At 40.0% G+C, this 26,190-nt stretch overlaps 1 protein-coding gene across 9 annotated transcripts in view; it reads left to right on the top strand.

Annotated features, from left to right (window-relative positions):
- The first annotated feature begins 7,776 nt into the window (after positions 1 to 7,776).
- Positions 7,777 to 26,190, top strand: part of LOC132230515 (spidroin-1-like) — a 161,436-nt gene continuing 143,022 nt past the window's right edge. For 7 of the 9 annotated variants that reach the window (XM_059688107.1, XM_059688106.1, XM_059688104.1 and 4 more), the window contains exon 1: positions 8,579 to 8,890. In XM_059688107.1, coding sequence (XP_059544090.1) covers positions 8,594 to 8,890 — 297 coding nt within the window. In that variant the 5' untranslated portion in view covers positions 8,579 to 8,593. Of the gene's footprint in view, positions 8,196 to 8,363; positions 8,891 to 26,190 lie in introns of those variants that run through there. The other 2 variants (XR_009451878.1, XR_009451879.1) reach the window with 2 other exon arrangements.

Below are 26,190 nucleotides of genomic sequence, written 5' to 3'. Positions count from 1 at the left end.
GTGATGTTAGCATGAGTTGCTGGGTGGTACTTTCAGGAAAATTCCTTAAAAAGGTGATAGGCCACCCAAATTCTTCCTACCTAATATATGGATTTCTATTAGCCAACTAACATCATGAGGCAACCTTGAGGGAAAAAGCCAAGAGCTAAAGATGACAGAATAGAAACAATCTAGAAATGATGATGGCATCATTAAACCAGACCCACAAATGCACTTGTGGACTTATATGTATTGCCCATGGATACAGACAATAGTGTGGTGAAGGAATGGCGTGGGGTAAGGACTAGGTAGAGGCGGGGAGGGAGGCATAGAGATATTTGTAATACTGTCAACAATTAAAAATATATAGAGAATTTCACAGAAAATGAACTTACTGCTCCAAAACACTCAAAACATTTAGGCACACCCAAATCTAAAAAAAAAAAAAAAAAAAAAAAAAAAAAAAAAAAAAAAAAAAAAAACAGAAAACCCTAACTTGGATGAATCATTATTTGTTTTTATATCTGTAATTAGCAACCAAATGTAGTTATTAGCTGATGAAATCTGGAATTCAATGTCTTGGAAATCTGACATTTAGAAATAAAATACATTGCACTACCTAATAAGAGCAATAATTTAACTTTGTAGGAATAGTTATAAATTAATGAGTTATGTACCTAGTATAAGTCAGCTTTGTGGGACATGAGTGGTATATGATGTTCATCCAGGATTCTTTTCCTAGGTCACCTCTGGAATTCCATGTTGGCATTGCTGAAAGACCACACATATGGACACTTAGTATGGTGCACACTGCATTACTAACACTGGGGCTGTCCTGATGATAATGTCTTTCACCCTTCCTGTCATTTAAGAATCACAAAGCAGCCCTACTGGTTTGGCTCAGTGGATAGAATGTTGGCCTGCAGACTGAAAGGTCCCAGGTTCGATTCCAGTCAAGGGCATGTACCTTGGTTGTGGGCACATCCCCAGTAGGTGTGCAGGAGGCTGCTGATCGATGTTTCTCTCTCAATCGATGTTTCTAACTCTATTCCTCTCTCTTCCTCTCTGTAAAAAAATCAATAAAATATATTTTTAAAAAAAGAATCACAAAGCAGCTAAAGTTAATTTGCAACAAATAGTTTTCTGGTTTTATAGATATATATTATTATGCTGATTTTTGGCAAGTCATATCAACAAAAAATAATTCTGAGTTGTACCATTTTTAAAAACATTTACTAACTTAATATTCTGATACATGTCAAAGCTTCGAGTATTTTTCTTTTTTTAAAAAATATATATAGTTTTATTTAGATATAATTCACATACCATACAACTTACCCATTTAAAGTGTATAATTCAAGGTTTTTTTGTATATCTAAAGGGTTGTACAATTACTATTATCAATTTTAGAACATTTTTATCATTCCTAAAAGAAATTCTATACCCATTCTATCCTCATTTTTTCCCAATCTCCTCCCCAGCTTTAGATAATCACTAATTTACTCTGTCTCTATAGATTTGCATATTATGAACATTTCACATAAACAGAATCACAATATGTGCTCTTGTGACTGGATTCTTTTATTCAACATAATCTTTTCAAGTTTATTTATGTCCCAGTATGTACTAGTAGTGCATATGTGTGATTTTTCATTCCCTTTTTATTGATAAGTAGTGTTTCATTGTAAGGATATACCACATTGTTTACCCATTCATCAGTTGATGGATATTTGGGTTGTTGCCCTTTATTAATGTTATGAAGAGCACTCGTAGAACATTAATGTATATGTTTTCATGTGGGGATAAATTTTTCATTTCTTTAGAGGATATACTTAGGAGTATAATTGCTGAGTAACCTTTTGAGGAACTGCCAGATTTTTTTCCAAGGTGGCTACAACATTAAAAATTTTTCACCAGCAGTGTATGAGGATTCTAACTATTCTACATTCTCTTCAACACTTGTTCTTATCTTTTTCTTTTTTACTAGTGGCCCAGTGCACAAAATTCATGCACAGGAAGATTCCCTCAGCCCAGCCTGCACCCTCTCCAATTGGGGACCCCTTGGGGGATGTCCGACCGCTGGAAATCTTTTTCACAATCTGGGACTGCTGGCTCCTAACTGCTCACCTGCCTGCCTGCCTGATCGCCCCTAACTGCCTCTGCCTGCCTGATCGCCCCTAACTATCCTCCTCTGCTGGCCTGATCTCGCCCCCAACAGCCCTGCCCTGCTGGCCTGATCTTGCCCCTAACTGCCCTCCCCTGCCAGCCTGATTGCCCCTAACTGCTTCTGCCTGCCTGATCACCCCTAACTATCCTCCTCTGCCGGCCTGATCTCACCCCCAACGGCCCTGCCCTGCTGGCCTGATCTTGCCCCCAAATGCCCTCACATGCTGGCCTGATTGCCTCTAATCCCCTGCTGGCCTGATCTCACCCTCAACTGCCCTCCCCTGCCAGCCTGATTGCCCCTAGCTGCTTCTTGCCTCGGCCCCCATCACCATGACTTTGTCTGGAAGGAAGTTGGATGTCCAGAAGATGGCCAGTCGACCCGGTCTAATTAGCATATTACACTTTTATTAGTATATATTATAGACATTCCTAGTGAGTTTGAAGTGCTTTTTCATTGTGGTTTTGATTTGTAGTTCCCTGTTGATGATATGGAGCTTCTTCCCATTTGTTTAATGTATATCTTCTTTGGCAAAATGTCAATTCAGGCCCTCGCCTCAGCCTATGTAATAAAGAGGGAATATGCTAATTGACCCTCATGCTGTCGCAAAGATGGCAGCGCCCACAGCCAATAAGGAGGGAATATGCTAATTGACTGCCATGCCCTCAAAGATGGCAGCACCCACAGCCACAAGATGGTGGCGCCCAGTCCCCTCAGCCCCACTGGGGCAGCAGGCTTGAGGCAAGGTCAGGTGTGTGCCTGCCTCCAGAGACTCCCCAGTCCCCTCACCCCCCCAGCTGCCCAGGGCCACCTGAGGCTCAGGTGACCAGGGCCAGCTGAGGCTTGCGCTGCAGGCAGTGGCAACAACAGAAGTGTGATGGGGAGTTGCCTTCCCCTGATCTCTGGGTCACCTCCCGCCCCTGAGGGCTCCTGGACTGTGAGAGGGGGCAGGCTGGGCTGAGGGACCCTGTTCCAGTGCATGAATTTACATGCACGGGGCCTCTAGTTAAAAAATAAGTCTTTTTGTTATTGAGTTGTAAAATTTATTTATAAATTTAGATACAAGTCTCTTAACAGATATATGATTTGCTATTTTTTTCTCTCATTCTGTGGATTGTCTTTTCATTTTCTTGATAGTGTCCATTGATACACAAAATATTTTAATTTAAGTCCAATATACCTATTTATTTTTGTCACTTGTGCTTTTGATGTCATATCTAAGAAGGCTTTGCCTAACCAAGGTCATGAAGATTTATTGTTACATTTCCTCCTAAGAGTTTGTAGTTTATTTTTTACATTTAGGCCTACAATCCATTTTAATTTTTGTGTATAGTGCAAAAAAGGGGTCAAATTTCATTCTCTTCCATGTGAATATCCAATTGTCACAGCACCATTTATTGTAAAGGCTATTTGTTCCCCATTAAATTGTGTAGAATTTTAGGGGTATATCTGTGTGTGTGTGTGTGTGTGTGTGTATGTGTGTGTGTGTGTGTGTGTGTGAGAGAGAGAGAGAGAGAGAGAGAGAGAGAACACTAATTTTAGTAAATGTTATGAAAATATAGACTAATAGACTATATAGGAATTTTATGTTACCTAAACTAAACAAATCTAAAACAGATATGTCAGAATCGATGTCTATTTCCTTTGAGGGTCAAACAGTTATACAAATGGTAAATATACATTTTGTTTTCTTATAGCTATTTTCCCTACAGATCCCTGAATAATTTGGGAAAACAGATATGCTTTAGCTGAAGGTTGTCTAAATAAAATCTCTAAATACTAATAGGATCATGTTTTACTCAATTAATTTATATATGAATGGATGTCTGTAAAATCCTGAAAATAAAATTTGTATTCATTTACGACAGGGCTGCTGAGTGAAATCCATATAACCCATGTCTACATAAAGAGATAGTACTCCATAGTCTAAACACCTTTATTAAACCTTTCTCAATCCTCTTTCATTGCGGCACTTCCTACTTGCAGCAGCTTCAGGCAGGTGACTGCCTCAAAGGCTAGAGTAGATTTTACAGCCCACCAGCAACTGAGCATGGAAGAATTAAAGAACAAAACCCCGAGCTTTTAGAGCCAGGAATATGTTTGATAGGAGCTAGCATAGTGGTAGTTCTGTGTTCCAGAGAAGACTTTTTAAAAGCATATTCAACCCCAAATATATAATGCTTTATTTCTGCCATAAAGCCAGTTTACATTTTCAGCCCACCACCACAGTTAATAGAGACAGGAGTAACTATGGCTAGACAGCACATAAAATGAAAACTTTGCTGATTCTCTAATTGACATAAAAGCCCAGACACAAGAAAGTAGTCTTTATAACATAGTATAGCTAAACACCAATAACCAACAAATGAAACCTTACATTTAACAAGATTTAAATTTTCATCTCTAAAAAGTTTTTTAACTACACTATTAAAGAATTCATCCAAAAAAGGAATTCATCCATTCTCTAGAGCTACAGTGTCCAGTATTGCTGCATCAGCCACAGTCCACCACTGAGCACTGGAAAGTGACTAGTCCAAACGGAGATGTGCCATAGTGTGAAAGCCACACTGGAGTATGAAAATTTAGTGAAAATTTTACATCCTTTGTAAAAATAGCTAATGTTGTATACACTTTGAAATAGTACTTTTGATATATTGGTTTAAATAAAATATGTTATTAAAATTAATTTTACCTGTTTCTTTGTATTTTCTAAATGTAACTACTAGAAAATGTAAAAGTGCATATGCAGCTTACATTTGTGGCTTGTTTTATATTTTTATTTCTCTAGAGGCTAAGAGACTGCATCAGTGTAACTATGCTGGAGTTTGACCTGTTTATGTTTTTGTCAGTTGTCATAGTTCATTAGTCACTAGTTCAAAGTGTATAATGTGGGTTCAAATACTTCCCAATGTATATTTTTGTTTACTTCACCCCACTCTAGTGTTAAACAATCATTTTCTTCTACTGAGAATTCCTTTCCCACTTTGCCTACATGGCAAATTCTTCTTACCTTTTAGTAATCAGTTGAAGCATTATTTTCTCAGTAAAATTTTCTTTGAATTCCCTCATCTCACACCTGTACCCCAAGTAAAAATAAACACTCTGTCCTTTGGGATATGACAGTATCATACCCCAAATCTACTGAATGACTACGGTTTGCTGAGCACAGGGATAGGTAGTGGAAGTATGCAAATGTGAACAATAGGAAAATGAACCCTGTGCCTGTAGTGCTTGCCTTTAGAGTGGAATGCAGACAAGTCAACGGCAGGCACAAATTGATATAAAAAATGCTGTAACAGGACAGATTCAGGGAGTATATCATAAACATACCTTTCCCAGGCTACTTCTTTGTGGTAGATGAACATAGTAAGCCTGTACTATAAGTATGTGATCCCAAGGAAACCCTTGGTTCATAAAAATACTCATGTTTAGTATATAAACTGAAGGGCATTTTTTTTTCACTTCATAATTGGTTAAAATGAGAGTTATTTTCAAAATACAAATTACTGGGAGGGGGGTGGGAGACGGTAAAAAAGGTAAAGGAACTGCGAAGTATAAATTGGCAGTTACAAAATAGTCAAAGGATGGAAAATACAGCATAGGGAATACAGTCAATAAGTTGTAATAACTGTATGGTGTCAGGTGAGTACTAGACTTATCAGGGGGATCCCTTCATTAAGTTATATAAATGTCTAACCTTTATGCTGTACACCCGAAACTAAAATAATATTGGATAGCAAATGTAATTAAAAAATAAAATAAATACAAATTACTGAATAGGCAATCTTATATTATATATATGCCCCAGGATTCTTGCAATGACTCTCCTAGCCAGGAAATTTAGGCATTGATTTTTTAAAAACAAAGAACAAGAAGAAAATGGCTCCAGTTAGTATGATTAAGTAAACATGAATTCTACAAAAGGTTTGCACTTAATTTAACATTAATGTACTATCAAAAAGAGCTCAGGATTTCAATAATTGGATTTCTGTGAGACTGAAAAGATAGATAAATAATAAGAGGTAACTTTGTTAAGTCATCTAACATATGGCAGTGGACTTCTTAACACTAGTGTTGGAGGGCTAGACAGTTAAGTGTAACTTAACTTATTAGGAGATACAAACAATCTCAATGATCTAAACCCCAGAAGAAAAAAAAAAAGCTTTTTAAAGCAACGTCTGAGCAGTCCAAATATCTGTCCCAAAGTCTATGCACTAAGGTTCATAGGCCTTTACTTCTTGGTGAGCACAAGTCCCTTATACAGAACAGATTTTTACTTTAGATTGAACTCTGAAAAGTGAGGCTATCTGGATTCCCAGCCTGCACCAGACTAGGAGCTGCCAATCAGAAGAGGAGGAGGATTTTAGAGGCAGGCATGCTGGCAACAGAGAAAGGACAACAGATTGTTGTTTTAGTGAAGTGGGGAAGAGAGAAACTACAAGACAGAGATAATCACTAGGTCATTGTGTCCTAGAGTCCGTCAATGCAGTGATTCGCAACTTACATACCTCCTGGGAGCATCCCTAACACCTAGGAAGGAGCCTAATATATAATGGGAACTTGATATATATATGTGCTGAATCCACTACAACTTACTACAATCAATTCTTGAAGTAAAATTAAAGTATTTTTAAGAAAGAGCTGAATGAAAGTCCAGTAAACTGCCTAAGAAAATAGCATTTATAATAGATTTTAGAACTTTGTATAACAGTTAAAAAACAGTTTTTTAAAAAGTGAGTTTGACTCCTTAAAGGGCCAAGCTCAAATTATGCTGTAACTGGAGCAGTTTGCTTTGGGTCAATCCTGGGAAAATGATGCATTATAGAACAGCAGATTTGTTACGTTACCTAGAGATTTCAAACTGTGGTATATGCAAATAATGAGCTATCATCCGAGGTTTAAACTATACATGATAGCAACTGACTGCACAGTTGAATCACTAGGTTGATGTAAAATAATTGTTCTAAAATGCACAATTACCATTAAGCAAAATAGTCCTATCATGTGCCCAGCACTGTGCTAGGTGCTGGATTTATTAAGTATTAATTTTAAAAATTGCTTTCACTTTTAAGATTATGAAGGTATTCCAAAATTCTCATTCACATTTTTAAAGGTTAAAGGAAATTTTAAATGCACAACACAGCCATTATATAACAGGCATAGAATACTGTTTTAGGACTTGTATAATTTTTTTAAAAGTCACTAGCAACTCTTTACAAAGAATAGAATTCTGAAAGATATGAAAACCCACATACAAGAATGGAGTGCCTCATCGCTCATTTGCTTCGTGTAATAAGTGTTCTGCTGAACACAGGCATGCCATTTCGAAGCAAAGGCGAGGCTAAGCTGCACGTTGACGTTTTTGTATTAAGCGCAATTTCAGCAATGGCACTCATTTCCTCGGGTAGTCTTTTTCATGGCGAGTTACTAAATGCTAGATGCCTGATACCTGGGGAAGTATTGAAGGGGCGTAAATAAATCTAGTGAGTGAGCCGTTTGGGGTGTGTTGAGGATACGGTTTTATAACAACAAATATAAGGACGGAGAAATTATGGTTTCCTAGGACTCTCTCCTCCCTCCACTTTCTCTCTTCACCAATCCATATCCCCCCGAATTAGAGGCGGGTTCAGCAAGATTAGGCTGCAGGAAACACAGAGGCTCCGCAGCGCTGCCGCCGGGGCCTCGTGATGTAATTGTTATTTCTCATTCCGAGACTGAGCCGAAGCAGCTGCCAAAGCGGGGGCAGCCGTTCCTCTAGCTGCGTCCTGAGGGTCAGATTCTTCCCGGGATGAGAGGTTCGCGGACGGACTCCGCGGGAGACTTCGCCCAGACAAAGCCGCCGGAGCCCAGCCCCGCTCCCGGCTGCGCCGCGCGTCCGAGGCGCCGAGCGGGGCTCCCCGGCGGTCTCCCTCCACGATGCCACCCGGAGTCCCTCCACGTTTATTCCTGGGCGCCTACTACGTGCTGGGCGTGGGGTCAAAGGGACCTGGAGTTAGTGCCCGTCCCCGAGATTAAAGCAGGACTCGCAGGTTACCAGGAGGAGGAAGTCGGGGTGAGGGAGCCCAGGGAGCGGAGTTGTGGGGTGAGATGGGAGGAGGGGCGCCCCGGCCCCAGGTTGTGCCCCCAAACAGAGCCCGTGGCCTTTGTAACCGGAACGACGCCCCGGGCCCCAGAGACGGGGGCGGGGGGGGCTGTCCAGGCGCCGAGCGGTCGGGGCGGCGGGACCGACCCGGGAGCCCCGGGGACGGCTCGGCGCGAGGCACCCACCTCCCCGGCCGCCGCGGGGCCCCGCAGCCCCCGCCCGGCCGTCTGGAGGGCGGGCCGGGAGGGAAACCGCACCAGGGGCGTCCTCGGCTCCCGCGAGCTGCGCGGACCCGAGTGGCGTCCTCCGGCCCCGGGGACAATGGAGGGAGGGGAAAAAAGGGTTAAGAAACTTGGCTGAAGCGCTGAATGGCGTGGGGCGGCGAGGGGAGGGGCTGGGCCGCGGCCGCCGGCGGCGGAGGGAGGAGCGCGGCTGCGGGCGGCGGGAGCGAGGCGCTCGAGTCAGCCGCGCAGGCATTGCAGCAGAGCCCCGAACGCGGGAGGCGGCGGCGGCGGCGAGGTCGGGGGACGACACGGCCCACGCCCGCCCGTGGCCTCGCGTCCGCCGCTGCGCTCGGAGGAAAGAGCTCGCCGGGGGAGGTCGGGCGCGGGCGCCTCCGCGGGGCCAGCCTGACGGAGCCCGGGCGCGGAGCCGCGGCGGCTCGGGTGAGTGCGGCCGCAGCCGGGGTCCGAGGAGCGGCGGCGGCGGCGACGCCGGAAACGGCCCGGAGCGCGGCCCGCGGCGTTGGCGTGGGCGGCAGGGCCTCGGGGCGTCGGGGCGCCGAGGACCGCGCGGCCGGCGGCGGGAGCGAGTGCGGGCGGCGGGTGGGCTCGGCGCGGGGGCAGCGTTCCCGGGGAGTCCCGCCCCTCCCGCCCGCTCCGCGTCTCCCGGGAACTCTCGGGGCCCGGGCGGTGGAGCCGGCAAGTTGTGCAGTTGGCCCCGGGCTCGCCGGCCGGTCCGTGCCCGTCCCAGGTCGAGGGGCGGCCGCCGTGCGTCCCGCGAGCCGGGCGACCGGGCCTGGGTCGCGGCGCCCCGCTGCCCCCTCGGGCGCTTCTCGCCTCGCACCGCCCGGTCCTGCTGCCCGGGGCGTCCTGGGCGGCGCCGGGCGCAGCTCCTTGCCTCTCGCCGGTGCCTCCCTGCTCGGTGCTCGCGGGATTCCCGGACAGGAAAAGCCAGTAGGAAAAGGGACGGCGCCCTGGCCCCACCGGAGCCCCAGGCCGGGTCGTCGGTGCTCGTCGTTGCCCGCCGCGGGCCAGGCTCCTCGGACCCGAGGCCTCAACCATCACTTTACCCGGAGCCAGAACCCGGGCTCGCGTTCAGTGAGTCCTGGGAGGCTGCTTCTCTCTCCTCCTGCATCTGCCTTCTTCTCGGGACTGTTGTTTTCTGAAGGGTGTCCCTGGAAATACTCTACGCATTCTCCCATCTTTCCCAGAGTAGTTTCCAAATTGTGATCCAGTTGGTTGTTCAGTCTGAAGGAACAAAGGAATCTACTGTGTCTTAGAGGCGAACAGGCTGGGAGTCGGTGACACATGTTGATCTCAGAAGCATTACAGGAGTTTCTACCTTCTAGCTCCTTAGTGACTAAATTGGGTTGTGAAGATAGTAAAAGTACAGAATGATAAGTACTTTTGAGTTCTTAAAATATTGTTTTAATAGGACGTTGTATTTTGGAAAAAAATTAAGACGTTCCTAGCTACAAGGACTTTTTACTCAGTTGGTGCAACTAAGTTGGAGTTTGTCTCCAGTAATGTAAATGATTAAATGTGAGAGTGTTCTGAAAAACTGTCTTTAGGGGAATGGTATCCAAAGTAAAAAGGTTATTGGGTTATATATGATAAATGCTCTTTACATTATGGGGGGGGGCAATTGTGAAGTAAAGGGTTTTGGAAGTTTATTCTTTAAAGTTATGAATTGCATTGAACCTGCTTATTAGTGAATCATAGGCTTAGCAAGTGGGTGGCATCTTCTTGATGTGATCATTCAATGTTTAATCACCAGTTTGCTACCTTTGTTGAAGAGACTGAACTAAGTGGACTTTTTAAACAGATGGTGCTTCAACTGCCTAGCACCTAATGTGGGTTGCTGCCTGTAGTATGTTGAAATGTAACTTGCACTGGTTTTGCCCAGCCATTAGGTAATGGGGATTGGGTTTAACTGGTTCAGAGGCTAGTGGCTTCATGACCAATAGTAACTTTTCTCTGCCTGGAATTAGTTCCTAGAGACAAAGAAGGGTCAGTCAGCAGAACAGCTACTGCCCTGCAGGCTGCAGAATTGTTACTCTAATCTGTTTCATACATTCTCATGGGGAAAGACCCGTTTCCATACTTGCCTCTGAAAGTGTCTGAGGTATGTGAGGGGAGAAAAATAAAAATGAAAATATAGATGGTTGGTTTTACTCAAATGATTTCTCTATAGTGCCTTTGAGGTAGTTGAAAACCAGATTTTACACCTTGCTTTAGACCCACTTCTTGCATGTGTCTCTGAACTATGCAGAACTTAGATTTTACTAATTTAAACACCCTAAAACATTGTAAGTTCCCAATAAAGAAGTGTCTTAAAAGAAGCTAAAGGCTCTTCTAACTCTTGGAGTTTTAAGAGCAAAACATCCAGATAAAAAATAACCTATACCACCACCTAGAGTCTGTTTGTTAGTTTATTGCTCCTGAAGTTTGCTTAAATTGACGTCTCTTGTGGTTCCAATAGACCTAAAAAATGATTAAGAAGTGCTAGCTTACAAAAGGCCATCCAAGAGAACAAATATTTGTGTATTAAATAGCAAGTGTCAATTTAAATGATCCGTGCTACCTTTAGAATTGAATGCTATGACATATTAAGTTGAGTGGGCCGTTCTCCAAAAGATATTAATTGAGAAGAATTTAAAACAGGTATTCTCAGTTTGTGTCCCAAGGTAGCTCTCATTGTTTAAAGACTTTCTGCATTGTTACCAGAGATTCAAGAAATCTTCAAGAATCTAAATTCCATTCGGACTCCTTGAGGTCCAGGTGAAACAAAAGCAATGATAAAATAAAAATATAAGGAAATGTTAAAACTCCAAAAAATTCTGGAAATTCAAAGGTAAAAGAGAATACAGGCTATAGTAGAATTGTGGTTCAGAGATGCGAAAAGTAAAATCAGCGTGAAATAAAGTGGTAATCTGCCTTGTTGGTGGTTTATAGATAATGCAATCTGTTAAATGGGAAACCTTAGGAAGGCAGCCTTGTTGCCACGTGGCTTATATTGTCCATGGAGGAAGTAATGTTCCTCTTTAAATGCTATAACCCGAGAAAAAGAAGGCCTCCAGGATCTTTAATTAAATACCAGTCGAACAGAGAGAACTAGAACACTGAATTAATTCTGTCAAACATCACTATTTTAGAACATTGAGGACAACTAAAAATGAATTAACTCATATCTGAAAGCAGAATTCTATGGAAGGTGACAGATGAGGTAAAACATGTCAATCCAGTGGAATAAATAGGGAGATAAGGAGATGTCATCCTTGGCTCTCTGGAACTATTAGAGGGAAGAATGTTATTATTAATTATACAGATTCCATTGCAAATCAGTACTAGAAGATGCTGGCATAGAAGTAATTTTAAGCAAGCGTGGCTAAGGATATCTGACATTAAAGGAATTAGGTTTTTAGTTTTAAAACTTAAAGATTGTAAGCAACTTAAAAACAATAGTTTTGTGTATCAGGTTAAAAGATAATTCTGCCCAAAATAAGTTCAAAACATCTCATTTTTATGAAGAAAATTTGTTTAATTAAAATTTTGATAGGTTCAGTTTTGCCTTTTAAACTTCAGGATTAGGTTTTAAAGTGTAGGTTAATAGAGAAGAAGGAGTTCTAGTCTATGCTAAGCCTCTCTTTTTATTGCTCTTGCTCTCGTTTCCTTTTCTATAATAAATAGCTGCTACATCTTTGGATGTTTTTGTCTATGAAAAGCCTTCTTCATTTGTTGCTTCTATTCTTGGCTGTGGTGGGGGGTGAAGGTTCTTTAGTGCTTTTTCTATATGCCACTCCACGTGGCGTGGCTGATACACAGGGTAGATTTTGTTTTGTTTTAATAATGATTTACTGTTACATGGATGAAGACTGGGGAAAAAAGCATTCGCTCTTCTAACAAAGTCCTTTGTACCCATGTCTTCCAACTGGAGAAATATTTTTATGAAAAGCAACTTTTGATTACTATTGAAAAGTTGAACATTTTCAACAGAAGGGGGGGGCACTTTCAGGATAATGAGTTCAAAGGCGTGAATTGTTCAAGATGCATATCCTTAAGTTGAAGTTTTTTGAAGGGACTGTGGGGGTGGGGAGCAAACTCATTCTGTAGTATTTAGGTAACACAATAATCAGAGAAATATAACACCAGGATAGTCACTAAGACTTGAGAAGGTAAAAATCAGGCATGTCAGATGATGAAGCAGGCTGATGGAATGGAACTGAGGATTATGTTCAGAGGTTGCAATGAACAAAAAGTAAACGAGGTAGATCTTGTTTCTGTATCCTGTTTGCATCTGATGCTGAAGCAGGGACATGAATTGCTGATGGTAATGGAGTCCCTTTTATAAGAGCAGCAATATTACATAAATAGTGGTTGTTTGAGGGGGAGCAATGACAAATTTTGCATTTGTACATTGTACACTTTGTTTTTTAAATTTCTCTTAAATATATCTAATAGAGGATCAACATTGGTTGCCAGAATAGAACCAGAAATTATAGTTTGGGGAAAAAATGAATTAATATTAGATTTTTTAAAATTATTCTTTTTAAGATCTGGTATTTTCCAATGGTCTTATTTGAACATGGAAAACAGAATGCTGAGGTTTGGGTGGTTAACTGGAGAACTCTTTGATAGGATATCTGACAATAAGGATATTTGGTGTAAATAATTACAGAAAGGGTGGTTTTATTTTTTTCAAACTAAATATAAGGATTGAAATAAGTAGGACCTTCTACTAATTGCTGTCGTTTATATATAGTACACACTCTGCATTATGCAAACTCAAATGGGTTCCTATACTATTGCAAATAGTAAAAATAAAGCACTACGAAACTTGTGGTATTTTAGGAACATAAGATAAGTTTTTTAAGATCGTAAAATATTGAGAAGAACAAGAATGAGGAAAATGTAAATGTTACCCGTTTTACAACTATATTAGGATTTTGTTAAAATTAATACTTTGAACAACGCTGGAGATAACATTTAGTCTAAAACTAGAAGCAATATAGTGAGAAACAGATTTGAAGAATTTGGAGGACTGGCAACTTACAGATATAGAAAAAAGTCACTTTTTGGAGATATGAAGTAAAAAGGACTCGTTCTGTTTACTTAGTAGTATTAAGATATTTTTAAAAGGCTGTAACAGATTTTAACATGGATTGTTCTTGAAGATAATTTTATAGATAATCACCTGTTAAAGAAATTATAATTCATCTGATTTGTTTTTTGGTCAAAATAAATTTAAGAAGAACTCCAGAATTTGTTGAAGCTTCAGCTAGGAAGATGCTTGTGGTATCCATCCATCCAACCATCATCCCTCCCTCCCTTCCCACCTTTTTCCCTCCACTTTCCCTCCCTCCCACCTTTCCTTCCTCCCTCTTTCAATAAATAGGGCTAGAATAAAAAAACAGTTTGTTAAGAAACTTAGAAGTAGAATTGCTTCTCTGACAGGGTTAATAGTTATGTTTTGAATTCAAAGCTAGTGTGGTTCAGTATCCCCAGAACATTCTTAAACTTTGTATGCCTCTGAATAAAGTTCTAAATTAAAACCCGTATTCCTCTTTAGCTTTGTGTCATTTAGAAAAAATACATTTAAGAATGGAAGGAAGAGACCCTTATTTGACTGAAATTCCAGGTCATTCGTGTGACTAAGCCTGCTGTCTCAAGAAATCTTAAACTGGAAGCCTGTTGGGAATTTGAGTCATCAGCTTAAGATACCATGGGGACTAGGACAATTCTCATTGACCTGATGTTGGTGTTTATTCAGAGCTTTGGTGGAAAGGAGTCTTTCACCCTTGAACTTCTAATTAAGAAAGTCATTTGTTAGTTACCTGTTAAATGATAATTCAAGGCTACTCCTTGTTTTCAAATCTATAATTTGCTAATGGGTTGAGAACAGCTCGGGAAATAAGGAATTAGAAGCTTTTGTTGTTAGTAGTGTGCTTTGATTATTCTACTTTTATTTTCTTTAACAGCTAAAATAGATAAGAGGAAAAAGAAAACTTAAGTCTCTTTGTGGGTAAGCTAGTTTTTCGTAGTTGTGTGCTTTTAATTGTTGAATTTGCCTCTACTGTACTAACATGAACATGTTAATGTTGCTGAATTTAAAAAATCAGATGATAATTTAACACTGCGATAGTAAGTAGGAAACTGTATTTATATTCAACCTTAAAATGAGAATAGTATTATAATTGTTTTGGAGATTTAATGACAATATAGATAAGAGCCTGACATGTAACAGGACACAATAAAAGTTGAAGAGTCAGAAGTTCAGAATAAAATGGGACTTCTCTCTTGAGGAATCTTATCTAAAAATCAAGAGATGTGAATTGCTTAAAGGATTACAACTGCTTTTTGAAATGCTGTCTTTAATGTTCTACAATAAAGTGGTAGATTTATACAGTGGAAAAAAAGACTAATTAAGGAAAGGAAGGAGGACAGAATAAAGTGGAGAAAAATTATTTGAAAGCATGTGAAACACTCCCAAATGGAATATAGAAATATCTTCAAAATAAATTAATCACAGTTATATTTTTACCCCTAAAGGGAATATTTGCACAATGGGTCATGTAGGTTCAAGTTTGATTTTTGAAAAGCATTTTAAAAGTATTTTTGTTTTGTTATTCACACATACTTTTCTAGCTTAGATTCTGCCACTAAAACAATATGATACAGATAAAAGGAGCATCATTTTATATATCTGGGCAACATCCATAGAATCTGTATAACGGAGTAAGATTTGATTTTTAAATTCAGAAATTCTGACTATACATCAATATATGCTGTTGTTGACAATAAGCAGTAAAGATTTCAAGCCTGTTGTTTTAAAAGGAGAGTAGAGATGATTGGTTAAAAACTTGAACTATAAAACAGTTGTTTTCTAGTTACTTGCCTTTAGCCTTTTTTATTGGGATGAAGAGCAGGGAAAGGAAGAAGATTTTGTGCTGGTCACTTGACAGTTCCCCGGTGACATATAGGTATCATTTTCTCTATTTTACAGGTAAAGAAACCTACTAGTACTCTGAGAGATGCCTTAGTAACTTGCCTGAGGTCACAAAGCTAATTTCATTGATAACAATTTGCTTTTTCCTGAGAGTATGCCATCATTTGAAGAGAAAAGCAGTCTCTCTTTGATTTTTAGAAAGTCATCAAAAAACCCTCCTCGCAGTCTGATGGCCACAGAACTCGTGCAGCACATAGTCTCCCTACCCTGGATTCTCAGACCAATCTTGCTGGGAAGGACATCCTTCCAATATATGATTTGTGCAGCAGTTGATGTCAGTTGTCAGAGCTGATGTCCTGCTCCCTGTGCTTACTGGGGAAATGTCTTCACCAAGAGTAACTATGCAATGCTAACCTCTGTGAAGTGTACCACAGAATTATCATAGTGTCCTTTGGGGCAGAGAAAGCAACTGTTTCTTGATATAATTCATTAAAATAGCTTGTCATGGTCTAAATCCAGGTAGTCCCAAGGCTAATTATATTTGCCTACTTTAAGGAGCAGTTGGAGCAAATTCAGAGCCATAGCTCTTCTTGGTTGAAAAGTTAAACCTCCTGACTATTACAGTTCTTTATGTGATTTTTTTTATTGCCCTATCTTCATCCACAATAATTTTATTTTAAAGACTATCCTATACTAATAAGCTGGGTTTTGCAATAAAAAGAGGAAATTGATAGTGCATTTGTAGTTTACCAGAGGGAAGCAGAAATAGAGAGATGAGTATTTGGCTTCATTTTGGGAGTAGACCATGGTGAAGAAAGATTTTTGAGATACGGAGGTGTGTAGCATAAAGTATTTTTAAAGTACACATCAAGCATGTTCTTTTATTGTTGAGGTAATGAGAAATGTGGTTATAAATCTCTCCAAATCTTTTTACTTGCCTCATTTAAAATTTATGGAATTTTGAACCCAAAAGAATCAAGCTGAGTGGTTCCCTCTACACTAAAAGGTATAGTCAAATTGAAACTATATTGGAGACGTAAGTCTCCTATACATAATATTTTCTAGTGAGCTTTGGATTTTTGAATTGCCAAGTAAATGTTGGATAAACAAAAGTGTTTGTATAAAAGCTGCATAGAAATGTTTTACTATGATTTATTAAGATAATATATTATATCTAGCCAAATAAGAGAGATATTGTTTTAGTGAACAGTCTGGGGGAAAATATGTATTTCTGGAGTTCAGATACATATATATAAATAAAATATTCTTTCTTTAATCCATTAATGCCTTTTTAAAAGTTTAATTAAAATAGACAAGGATTAAAGATCGAAGTTTTTTTATTCACCACTGTCCAGTGTTATTCAGGCAAAACTCAAGCAGTGAATGCCCCATTGTTCACTTCGTTAGTAAAATGTTACTCTTACCCATCTTGCTAATCCATGGTTGACCTGAATTGCTGTCACGTTTTCTTTTTTAACTTTTAGATATATATACTAGAGACCCGGTGCACAAAAATTTGTGCACTCATGGGGAAGGGGGGTCCCTCATCACGGCCTGTGCCCTCTCGCAATCTGGGACCCCTCAGGAGATAACGACCTGCTGGCTTAGGCCTGCTCCCGGGAGGCAGAGGGCAGGCCCAATCCCTAGGTGCAGTCCCTGGTCGGGCTCAGAGCAGGGCCGATTGGGGAGTTGGGGTGCCACCCCCTGTCATGCACAGAGCAGGGCAGATTGGGAGGTTGGGGCACCGCACCCGTCACACTCAAGGCAGGGTCGATGGGGAGGTTGCGGCGCCACCCCCTGTCACTCACAGAGCAGGGCCAATCAGGGGGTTGGGGAGCTCCCCCCTGTCACGCACAGAGCAGGGTCAATCAGGGGGTTGGGGAGCTCCCCCCTGTCAGGGACAGAGCAGGGTCAATCGGGGTTGGGGAGCTCCCCCCTGTCACGCACAGAGCAGGGCCCATCAGGGGGTTGAGAAGCTCCCCCTGTCACTCACAGAGTAGGGCCAATAGGGGAGTTGGGGCACCATCCCCTGTCACACACAGAGCAGGGCAGATCAGGGGGTTGGGGCGCCACCACTCTCACACTCAGGGCAGGGCCGATGGGGAGGTTATGGCTCTACCCCATCACACACAGAGCAGGGCCCGTGGGGGGGTTGGGGGGCGCCACCCTCTATCACCCACAGAGCATGGCCGATTAGGGGGTTGAGGCGCCGCACCCTGTCACACACACAGCTGCAGGGCGATCAGGGGGTTGGGGAGCTCCCCCCTATCAGGCACAGAGCAGGGCTGATCAGGGGGTTGGGGTGCCTTCCCCTGTCAGGAACAGAGCAGGGCAGATAGGGAGGTTGTGGCCCCACCCTCTGTCACACACAGAGCTGCAGGGTGATCGGGGGTTTGGGCGCTGCCCCTGTCACGCTGATCCTGGTGCTGGGAGGCATATTACCCTTTTACTATATAGAATAGAGGCCTGGTGCATGGGTGGGGGCTGGCTGGTTTGCCCTGAAGAGTGTCCTGGATCAGGGTGGGGGTCCCCACTGGGGTGCCTGGCCAGCCTGGGTGAGGGGATGATGGCTGTTTGCAGCTGGTCACACACCCTTCAGGGTGGGGGTCCCCACTGGGGTGCCTGGCCAGTCTGGGTGAGGGGCTGAGGGCTGTTTTGAGGCTGGGACTGAAGCTCCCAACTGCTCCTTCTTTTCTTTTTTTCTTTTTTTATTCTGGGCCACCTTTAGCTCTGAGGCTCCAGCTCTTAGGCCTCCGCTCCTGAAAGCAGGTATCTGGTTTGTTTCGGTTCTGTAATCGAAACAATGTATAACTCCAGCTCTGAGATCCTGGCTCGCTGAAAGCAGGTATCTGGTTTGTTTGGGTTCTATAATCAAAACTCTGTATCAACTCCAACTCTGAGATCCCAGCCGGCTGAAAGCTGGTTTCTGGGGTTTTGTTTAGCTTCTATATGTTACAATGTTTCTTAAACTGCAAGCTCAGAGGCCGGCATGGCAGGCGGGGAACGTTTTAGTCCTCCGTCACTGAAGCCAGCAAGCCTCATGTTCAGTTTAAGCTGCCTGGCTGCCGGCCGCCATCTTGGCTGGCAGTTAATTTGCATATCACCCTGATTATCCAATGGGAAGGGTAGCGGTCATACGCTCATTACCATGTTTCTCTTTTATTAGATAGGATTATAGGCCCAATGCACGAAATTCATGCAAGGGGCTCAGCCCTTGCAGCCGCGGTGGCTTGCCTTGGGCCTCGCAGTCCTGGCTATGTCCAGAAGGTCGTTAGGCTGTCCGGTCTAATTAGCATATTACTTTTATTATTGTAGATAGTTGTTTTTTTTTTTGACTTGGGCTTTCACAAATTGAAGTAATTTCATAGAAACCTTTGGTTTTTTGGTTGGAAGGGAATTTGATATGGATGCTCTGGGTTTAAACATACTGTCTCAGAGGTACCTTGATCTACTTCCCCATTATCAAACAAGTCAATTTATAGAGGCATCTTGCTTAATGAAAAGCACATAGGATAGGTGGTTGGTGTGGACTGTATACTAAATAGTGATAAATACTACCATTTAGTACTGATATACCTTTTTTCCTTGGTCTTTTTTTTCTTTATTTTTCTTTCCTCTTCCCCCTATTTTTCTTTCTCAATTTCTCACTTATCCTTTTTTTATTTTTTTTTTTATTAAGGGTATCCTTGTGATACATTTAGGTAAATGATTAATTTCACATTTTTATTATTGTTGGTAATTAAAAATTTCTTAAACATTTATTGTCTACATTTTACACAGGAAGAAATTGAGCCCTAAGAATTTAAATAAATCTAAAACTCATATAGCTAGCTGTTGGGTAAACCCAGGATAATAAACCAAGTCGTAATTTATTTCACACTTTTTTGGTTTTCACTAAATCAGTCGCAGAATAAGGGGCTTGTGTTTCAGGTGTTCAAGAGTAGTCCAAGCAAACACATAGGAAGGATCTATGATGACCAGAAGGACTGTGCCTTCTTAAGAAGGAGATTAGAAAAGGCCAATTATATCATCCTTGGTTTTGTAGCCTTTCTTCGCATGCTATTAAAACGTGGTCTTCAGAACAGTCTTAGGATTTATTTGATATTCTGGTACTTGGAATGTACTTTTTAGGCTGAGAATTTAAAAAGAAATTTTACAGAACACGTGAACATCTGTTCCTCAGCTTTGTTTCTGCATGTATACACATTTATAGTTCTGTTTTAAAAATCAGCAGGGGAACTTCTTTTTGTAGATTAACAGAGCCAGGTACCTTTAGTCAACTAGTATGATCAGAATACTCACAGGCCAGCTCTACTTATTACTGAAAAGTAATGTTCTAAAACCATTAGTGGAGGTGAGTGGGTCTTTGGGTTTAATTGGGAACATAATACGAAGATTATGGAACCCATTCCCATATTTTCCTATGAATAGGTAACAAGATGAGAGGCCACTGTGTGGACCTTTGCTGATGATGTGCCCTGAACCAACCCTCTAGGTCTACCCCATAGAAAGCAAGCAAGAGAGAAGAGATCTAATGGTAGCTGTTTATGTGGGCCACAGACAGACCACATTCCTGACCTTGGTGAAACAAACAGGAAAGAAATATTCCCATTATGGGATAGTGGGGAAGAGAGCATAGATGCTGAGACAGTCCCCAAGCCTCTAACAAGATCCGATTTGTCTCTCATGGTTCTCGTCATTGTAATGGTCACACTTGCTTAGTGTAATGTTTGTCTTCCTCGGTATAGGGTAAGCCCCATGAATAGGAGTATATTCATCAGTGTGTTGTCAGTGCTGTAGTTGCCTGGCACAGAAAAGGCTGTTATAAACATTTGTTGAATTGTACTGTACCTATGCCAGCTCTTGAGAAAATCTGGCTTTTTTTTGGGGGGGGGGGGGGGAGAGTCAGGAATGGAGCCTCTGTGTATTTATATATAATAGCTGCTAATTATTATGTATAAGTTGTGCATAATAGCTGCTGTTCTACATTTTTTTTCATTAATGTATTTAAATTAGAACTTCTAAAAGGAATAATATTCCTTCCTTAAAATGTATCATCTTTTTACAGGCATATTAATTATGAAGGGACAACTGAACCTAACTGTTGGTGACATTATAATTACTTGGCACTTGGGATTATTTTGTAATGCTCTTTCTTTAAAACCACTCAATTTATAATAGATTAGAAAACATGGTCAACAGAATCTTTGGGGGGCATTTACATTTTTTTTTAAGGAAATGAAACAAAATATTTCTAGAATCTTATAGTCAGGTTCCTTAGTCACTTCTAGTTGTCATAAGAATCCACCAGTTTGACACATTTAATGGCATTGGATTTGACTATTTGGGCAGGAGGGGGGCCTCTCAAATCTCATGTCAAGAGTAAATTTTGACATTCAATAATCTTAAAAGTTAGAGGGTATCAAGAATGACTTGATTCAAACCAGTAAGTTATAGGACTTTAGTATATGAAGCCCTTTTGTTATTTTTTATAAATTGAGATTTGTTCTTTTCTAGAGGTGAACTTTTTTTTAGAACACTGTCATGTTCAACTAGATTAATAATGCTAAGGCAGAAGAGAAAATTATTTTAAAATGGAGCTCAGAAATTTCCAGACTAGCAATTTTCTAATGCTAAAGAAAATGTATAGATTATCTGGGTTATATATTTACAGCATTGAGATTTAACAAATGCTCTTAAAATATCTTTAACCCAGTTTCTTGTTCTGTGAAGACAAAGTTTTTTTACTAAACTTAATTTTGCTTGCGTGGAAGTAGATGTTTTTTGTAAACAGAAAAACCATCTCTTCTCATGGTTCATATATTTTTCTGTGTAGTCACATGCTTATAAGTCATAGGAAAAGAAAATATATAGACTAATGGACTATTGTCCTCAGTAAAGAGTAAAAACTTAGAACACTATCCTATATAATCAAAGCCTACTATGCAAATCAACCTAACAGCAGAACAACCGGTGGAATGACCAGTCGCTATGACGCGCACTGACCACCAGGGGGCAGACGCTCAATTCAGGAGCTGCCCCCAGCCCTCAGGTCCCAGGCCAGCCAAGGTGGGTGCCAGCTGGGGCCCCCAATCGCCCCGCCAGTTAGTTGCCCTGCAGATCGGCCCTCTTTGCCTAGAGACCCTAACCGTGCAAGAATTTCGTGCACAGGGCCTCTCGTGTAGTGTATCCTTCTTTGTGCTTTCATCAGTGCATATCCTGAATATCCAAACTGCCTTTTTCTTTCTTTGCCTGTCAATATGCTATAGAGTGCATCAATTCTATACATTAATATGAATTTTTCACTGTTGAATTCCTCAGCAGAAATGCAAACTTATTTTCTATTTTCATGAACTGACCCTTATATCTAAGGCATGATGTCTCATTTAAATTAACATTATTTGCCAATGCACTAAAAAAATCCAAATGAGACTCTAAATCATTGCTTTGCTGCTACAAGTGTTTTAGTTTTGACTACTCATCCATCCGCGTGCTTTACATTTTATACATCTTTGTGTATGTTCCTCCAATAGATACTTTCCTTTGAAGGCATTATTCTAATAACATGAACACATTCACTTTGAGTTTTAAACTCTTGTGCCACAATCTCTTTTTTCCTCTTAAAAAGTAGTGAATTTTGTCCCAACGACAAAATTATTCATCATTTCATCACAACTTTGAATAATACTTCATTTGAAAACTATTATCTCTTCCATTTTATAATGGCGCTAACCTGTATGGTTCCAAGCTGCTAAAGGCAAAAATGACAATATTGGTTAATATTTGAAAATAGGCATTGGGCCTTTGGGCAGTCAGGCAAAAATATGAAATTAAAATCTGACTTTAAATTTTTTGAAAATGTAAAATTGATATGCTTTTTCTAACAAGTTATAAATAGAAATCCAAATTTTATTTTGTTAATTGACCTTTAATCGTATAGAATAGTAAAATGTTTTTTAGTTATATGAAGTGGAAAGAGACATAATAAGACACATTATTATATACTAACGCAAAAATCCCCCTGTGATAATAGCTTGCTAGTTTGGACTACATTTCATTTCATTTTGCAGTGAATTTTAAAGTTTTTATTTTTTAGACTTCTGATAAATGTGGACAGCAATCCATATACATATAGGTGTGAAAATAATTTTAAAGATAACCAGCTGTGAATTTGTCCATTGGGGTTAAGTAGCAACTTGTAATTGCTTTCTGGATCTTAAGTCATTTGCCCTATTGAATACTTAAATAAATCATCAGGGAAAAAAATGTATTTCATGCATATTGCTGTTTAAGTGTTGCATAATTTAGCAGTTCTAAACAACCATTGCTACTTTTAAAAAGAAAAAAAGTAGTGAGGGGCTAGAAATTTTTGGTGTGGGGAAGAAAGGAAAAAATTACTTCTAAACTCTGTTGATGGGCCCATTTATTTTGCTTTAGATCTATGTGTGTGGTATAGTCGTGGTAAAATGTAATGAGTTGTGGTGAAAACATTAGTAACCATAATACACTGCTGGGTAGTTTATTAACCAGAGGTACCATGGAGAATAAAAGAGCTAGAGATTAGATAGATTCAATGAGGCTCCTCTGATGCCATGAAATGGGAGAGTCATTTAGTGTTTTCGGGCTTCAGTTCGTAAAAAAGTCGGTGGACTAGATTGATAATTTGGTTCTTCTCCGCTGTAGACTCTCTAAGAATCAGTATCACTCCAAAAGTGAAGTCTTACTGTTGTATGCTTTGAGCAACAAGGTGCATAGAGCTAAGGGTTGGGAGGATGTTCCTTACGATTTTTTGAGCATGGCATTTAATATTTTATAGCAAAGTTTTTAGTTTAGCATAATTGAACTTGTACTAGATAGGGTTAATAGACTAGAACAAAAGGTCAAAGCATAAGGCATTAGGCTTAATTAAGGGAGAGCAGGAGTGGCAGGAGTGTGTGACAGTTAAATGGGTTTCCCACAGACTAATGTCGGTTACAGTGCAACCATGCCTCAACTTAAGTGGGTTATTTTGTGCAAAGGGCAGCAGTGATTAGCAGTTTGACATGCCAGACACTTCTGGCCAATCCCATCTGTTTTAGAGGTTAAAAAAGCACACCTTTATGAGCTGATGGATTGATTTGTGTGCCCGTCTGGTAAAGATTAGAAGTCCAAGGCCGATGCAGTAAATGTCAGTTATAGAATATTGTACTTTCCTCCTTGGCTCATTGTTTTAACCGCCAACTGTTTTATAATGGGAGATAATTGCTATTTATGGAATTGAATGCAAGATGGGTGGGGGAACAGGTGAGAGAGGAAGAAAAATATTTCCTAAATGGAATTGTGAATTAACATATTCTCTAGCAGGTATTTCAAATGGAGAGATGATCTACTCTAGATAACACTTGATTTTATGGAGTGTTTATGGCTTATTCCCTATAGTTGGAGTCACATAGTTCTTTTCTGAGTGTTACCTAAGCAACCCTGTCAGTCCAGGATTTAATTTTATATACTCAACTGTTAAGTACTCAGGTACCTCTTTTACAGACTAATAGATAGTTTACCCCCATACCATCAAATATATTTAAGAAATGTAATATTTTGTTCATTAACCTCATGGGGAAGAGGAAGGGAAAAGAAGAAATAGAAAGACACACGTGGCTTTGTGGGCAGGATTTACTAGGCTCACCTGAGAGTGATGCATTGTGTTAAAATTAAGTGTGTCTAAACCTAGACTCAGAGTTATCTCTTTATTTAACTTTGAGATCTGTAAGAGTGATGCCATTAATATAGTTTATTTTCAGTTCAAGGTTGTAGCCCATTTAAAGATACGCAAAGGCTTTAACACATCCATGAAAAGGAAAATCCTAATTTTATGTAGATGAATTAGAATTTAGGTATTGTGATCATAATCAGTGAGCTTTAGGAATATAAAGCTTTCAGTCTTTTGGGTGGACAGAGGAAGTATTTGAGAAATAACAAAGTTATCTTTATCATCAAATTACTACCAACCTAAAATTTGAATTCAGATAAAAATATAACCAAGAACATTGGAAATAATATTAGAAGATTTTGATTGGCCCCCTTGCTTTTATACTTCTCAAAGTATGTGAACCATGAATTGCCTGTTACATAATTATGCAGATTACAGTTGACCCTTGAACAACACCTGGGGTTAGGTGTGCCTTCTCCCTCCCTAATTGCTCCCCCCCAGGTGAAAATCCCTGTATAACTTTTGACTCCCCATAAACTTAAGTTGTCCTTCATTATCTTCAGAGGATTGTTTCCAGTACCCCTGTGGATACCAAAATCCACAGATGTTAAAGTCTCTTATATAGAATGGCATACAGTTGGCCCTCCAGATCCACAGATCCTAATTGTGGATCAAAAATAGTACAGGTATTTACTGAATATAAATATCTGTGTATAAGGGGATCCACATAGTTCAAACCCATGTTGTTCAAAGGTCAACTGTAGATACATTGTATTAGACCTTGAATTGCTTTTTAAAGAAAGAAAATTAAAATATATAAACAGGATATGGTCACTGAACGTTACATGTGATTCATAATAGTAACTAGTATCTTTAAAAATATTTCTTATTTTACTCCTGAGAAATTCCAAAGGAAATTGGCTTAACTTATAAAGAGAAATTAAGGTGTTTTATTTCTCATTTAGAAAAGACAAAGTAACATTGTATTATTGGAATTTATTTAGGATTATGGTACTTAAATATGTATTCATCCTGTGTTCTTTGTGGAGTAGCATCAAATGAAACGATTTGGATCCATTATAGATTTACATGATAAAGGTCTTGCCCTTCTACCAAGGGAGAGAAGGTATAAAGGCATAAATTTTATAATATTGTTTCTCTTTCATTAAATCATTTCTAAATTGCAAAAGATTGGCTTGAGTAGTATAAAACTACTTGTGTAGTAAAATAAATAATGGAAATTTATCTAATTTAATGGACACATACTTCTTAAATGAATTTCCTAGTGATATTATAATAAACCAAAAAAAATTGGCATTCTACATTTGTGCCATTATGACAAACATTTTTAGTGTAACCTAGATTCCATTCTTTATAGTTTCCTTCCCTTTTCTCCAGTAAACTCAAGTGCCAATAATACCTCGTTTGTGTTAGAATTTTACTAAACTGAAGGAAAATATTTTGTAGAGTTAACTTGTTTTTGTGTGTTTTGATATATTCTGAGGTTTTTGAAAAATATATGTTGTCCCTTATAATCTATGGTCGTTAATTTCTATCATTTTATTGTACTTCCTTAGTTTTACTAATGTGGCATTATTGGCTTTGAGACATGCATGTTAAGTCTTCTGCTCCTCTAAGCAAATTAGTTGGACATATGCTTGTTTAGGTTAAAAAAAAAAAAAAAGGCAAAAACTCTTAATATACAGATGCTCCTCAACTTATGATGGTGTTACATTCTGAAAAACCCATCGTAAGTTGAAAATATATTCAATACCTAATCTACTAACCACCATAACTTAGCCTAACCTACCTTTAATGTGCTCAGAACACTTCCATTAGCCTACAGTTGGGCAGTTATCTTGAGTTTCATCTCAAAAGTCATTGCCTTCCTCCTTTTCCCACTAGAAGCAGAAGACACAAATGAACATTTTGTAGACCTGATGGGATGTGAAAACAAAACACAATATCCAAAAAATACTGGCAGCACAGTACACTGTAAAGTATCCATTGTTTACCTTTGATAGCTGGCTGACTGGGAGCTGCAGCCCACTGCCACTGTCCATTGTCACAAGGGAGAGAGTATCATACAGCATTTAGCTAGCCCAGGAA

The sequence above is a fragment of the Myotis daubentonii genome, chromosome 3 (genome assembly GCF_963259705.1).
Source record: "Myotis daubentonii chromosome 3, mMyoDau2.1, whole genome shotgun sequence".
Classification (NCBI taxonomy): Eukaryota; Metazoa; Chordata; class Mammalia; order Chiroptera; family Vespertilionidae; genus Myotis; species Myotis daubentonii.
Note: the sequence above shows the minus strand (reverse complement) of the source record. Positions and strands in the feature narration are given on the sequence as shown.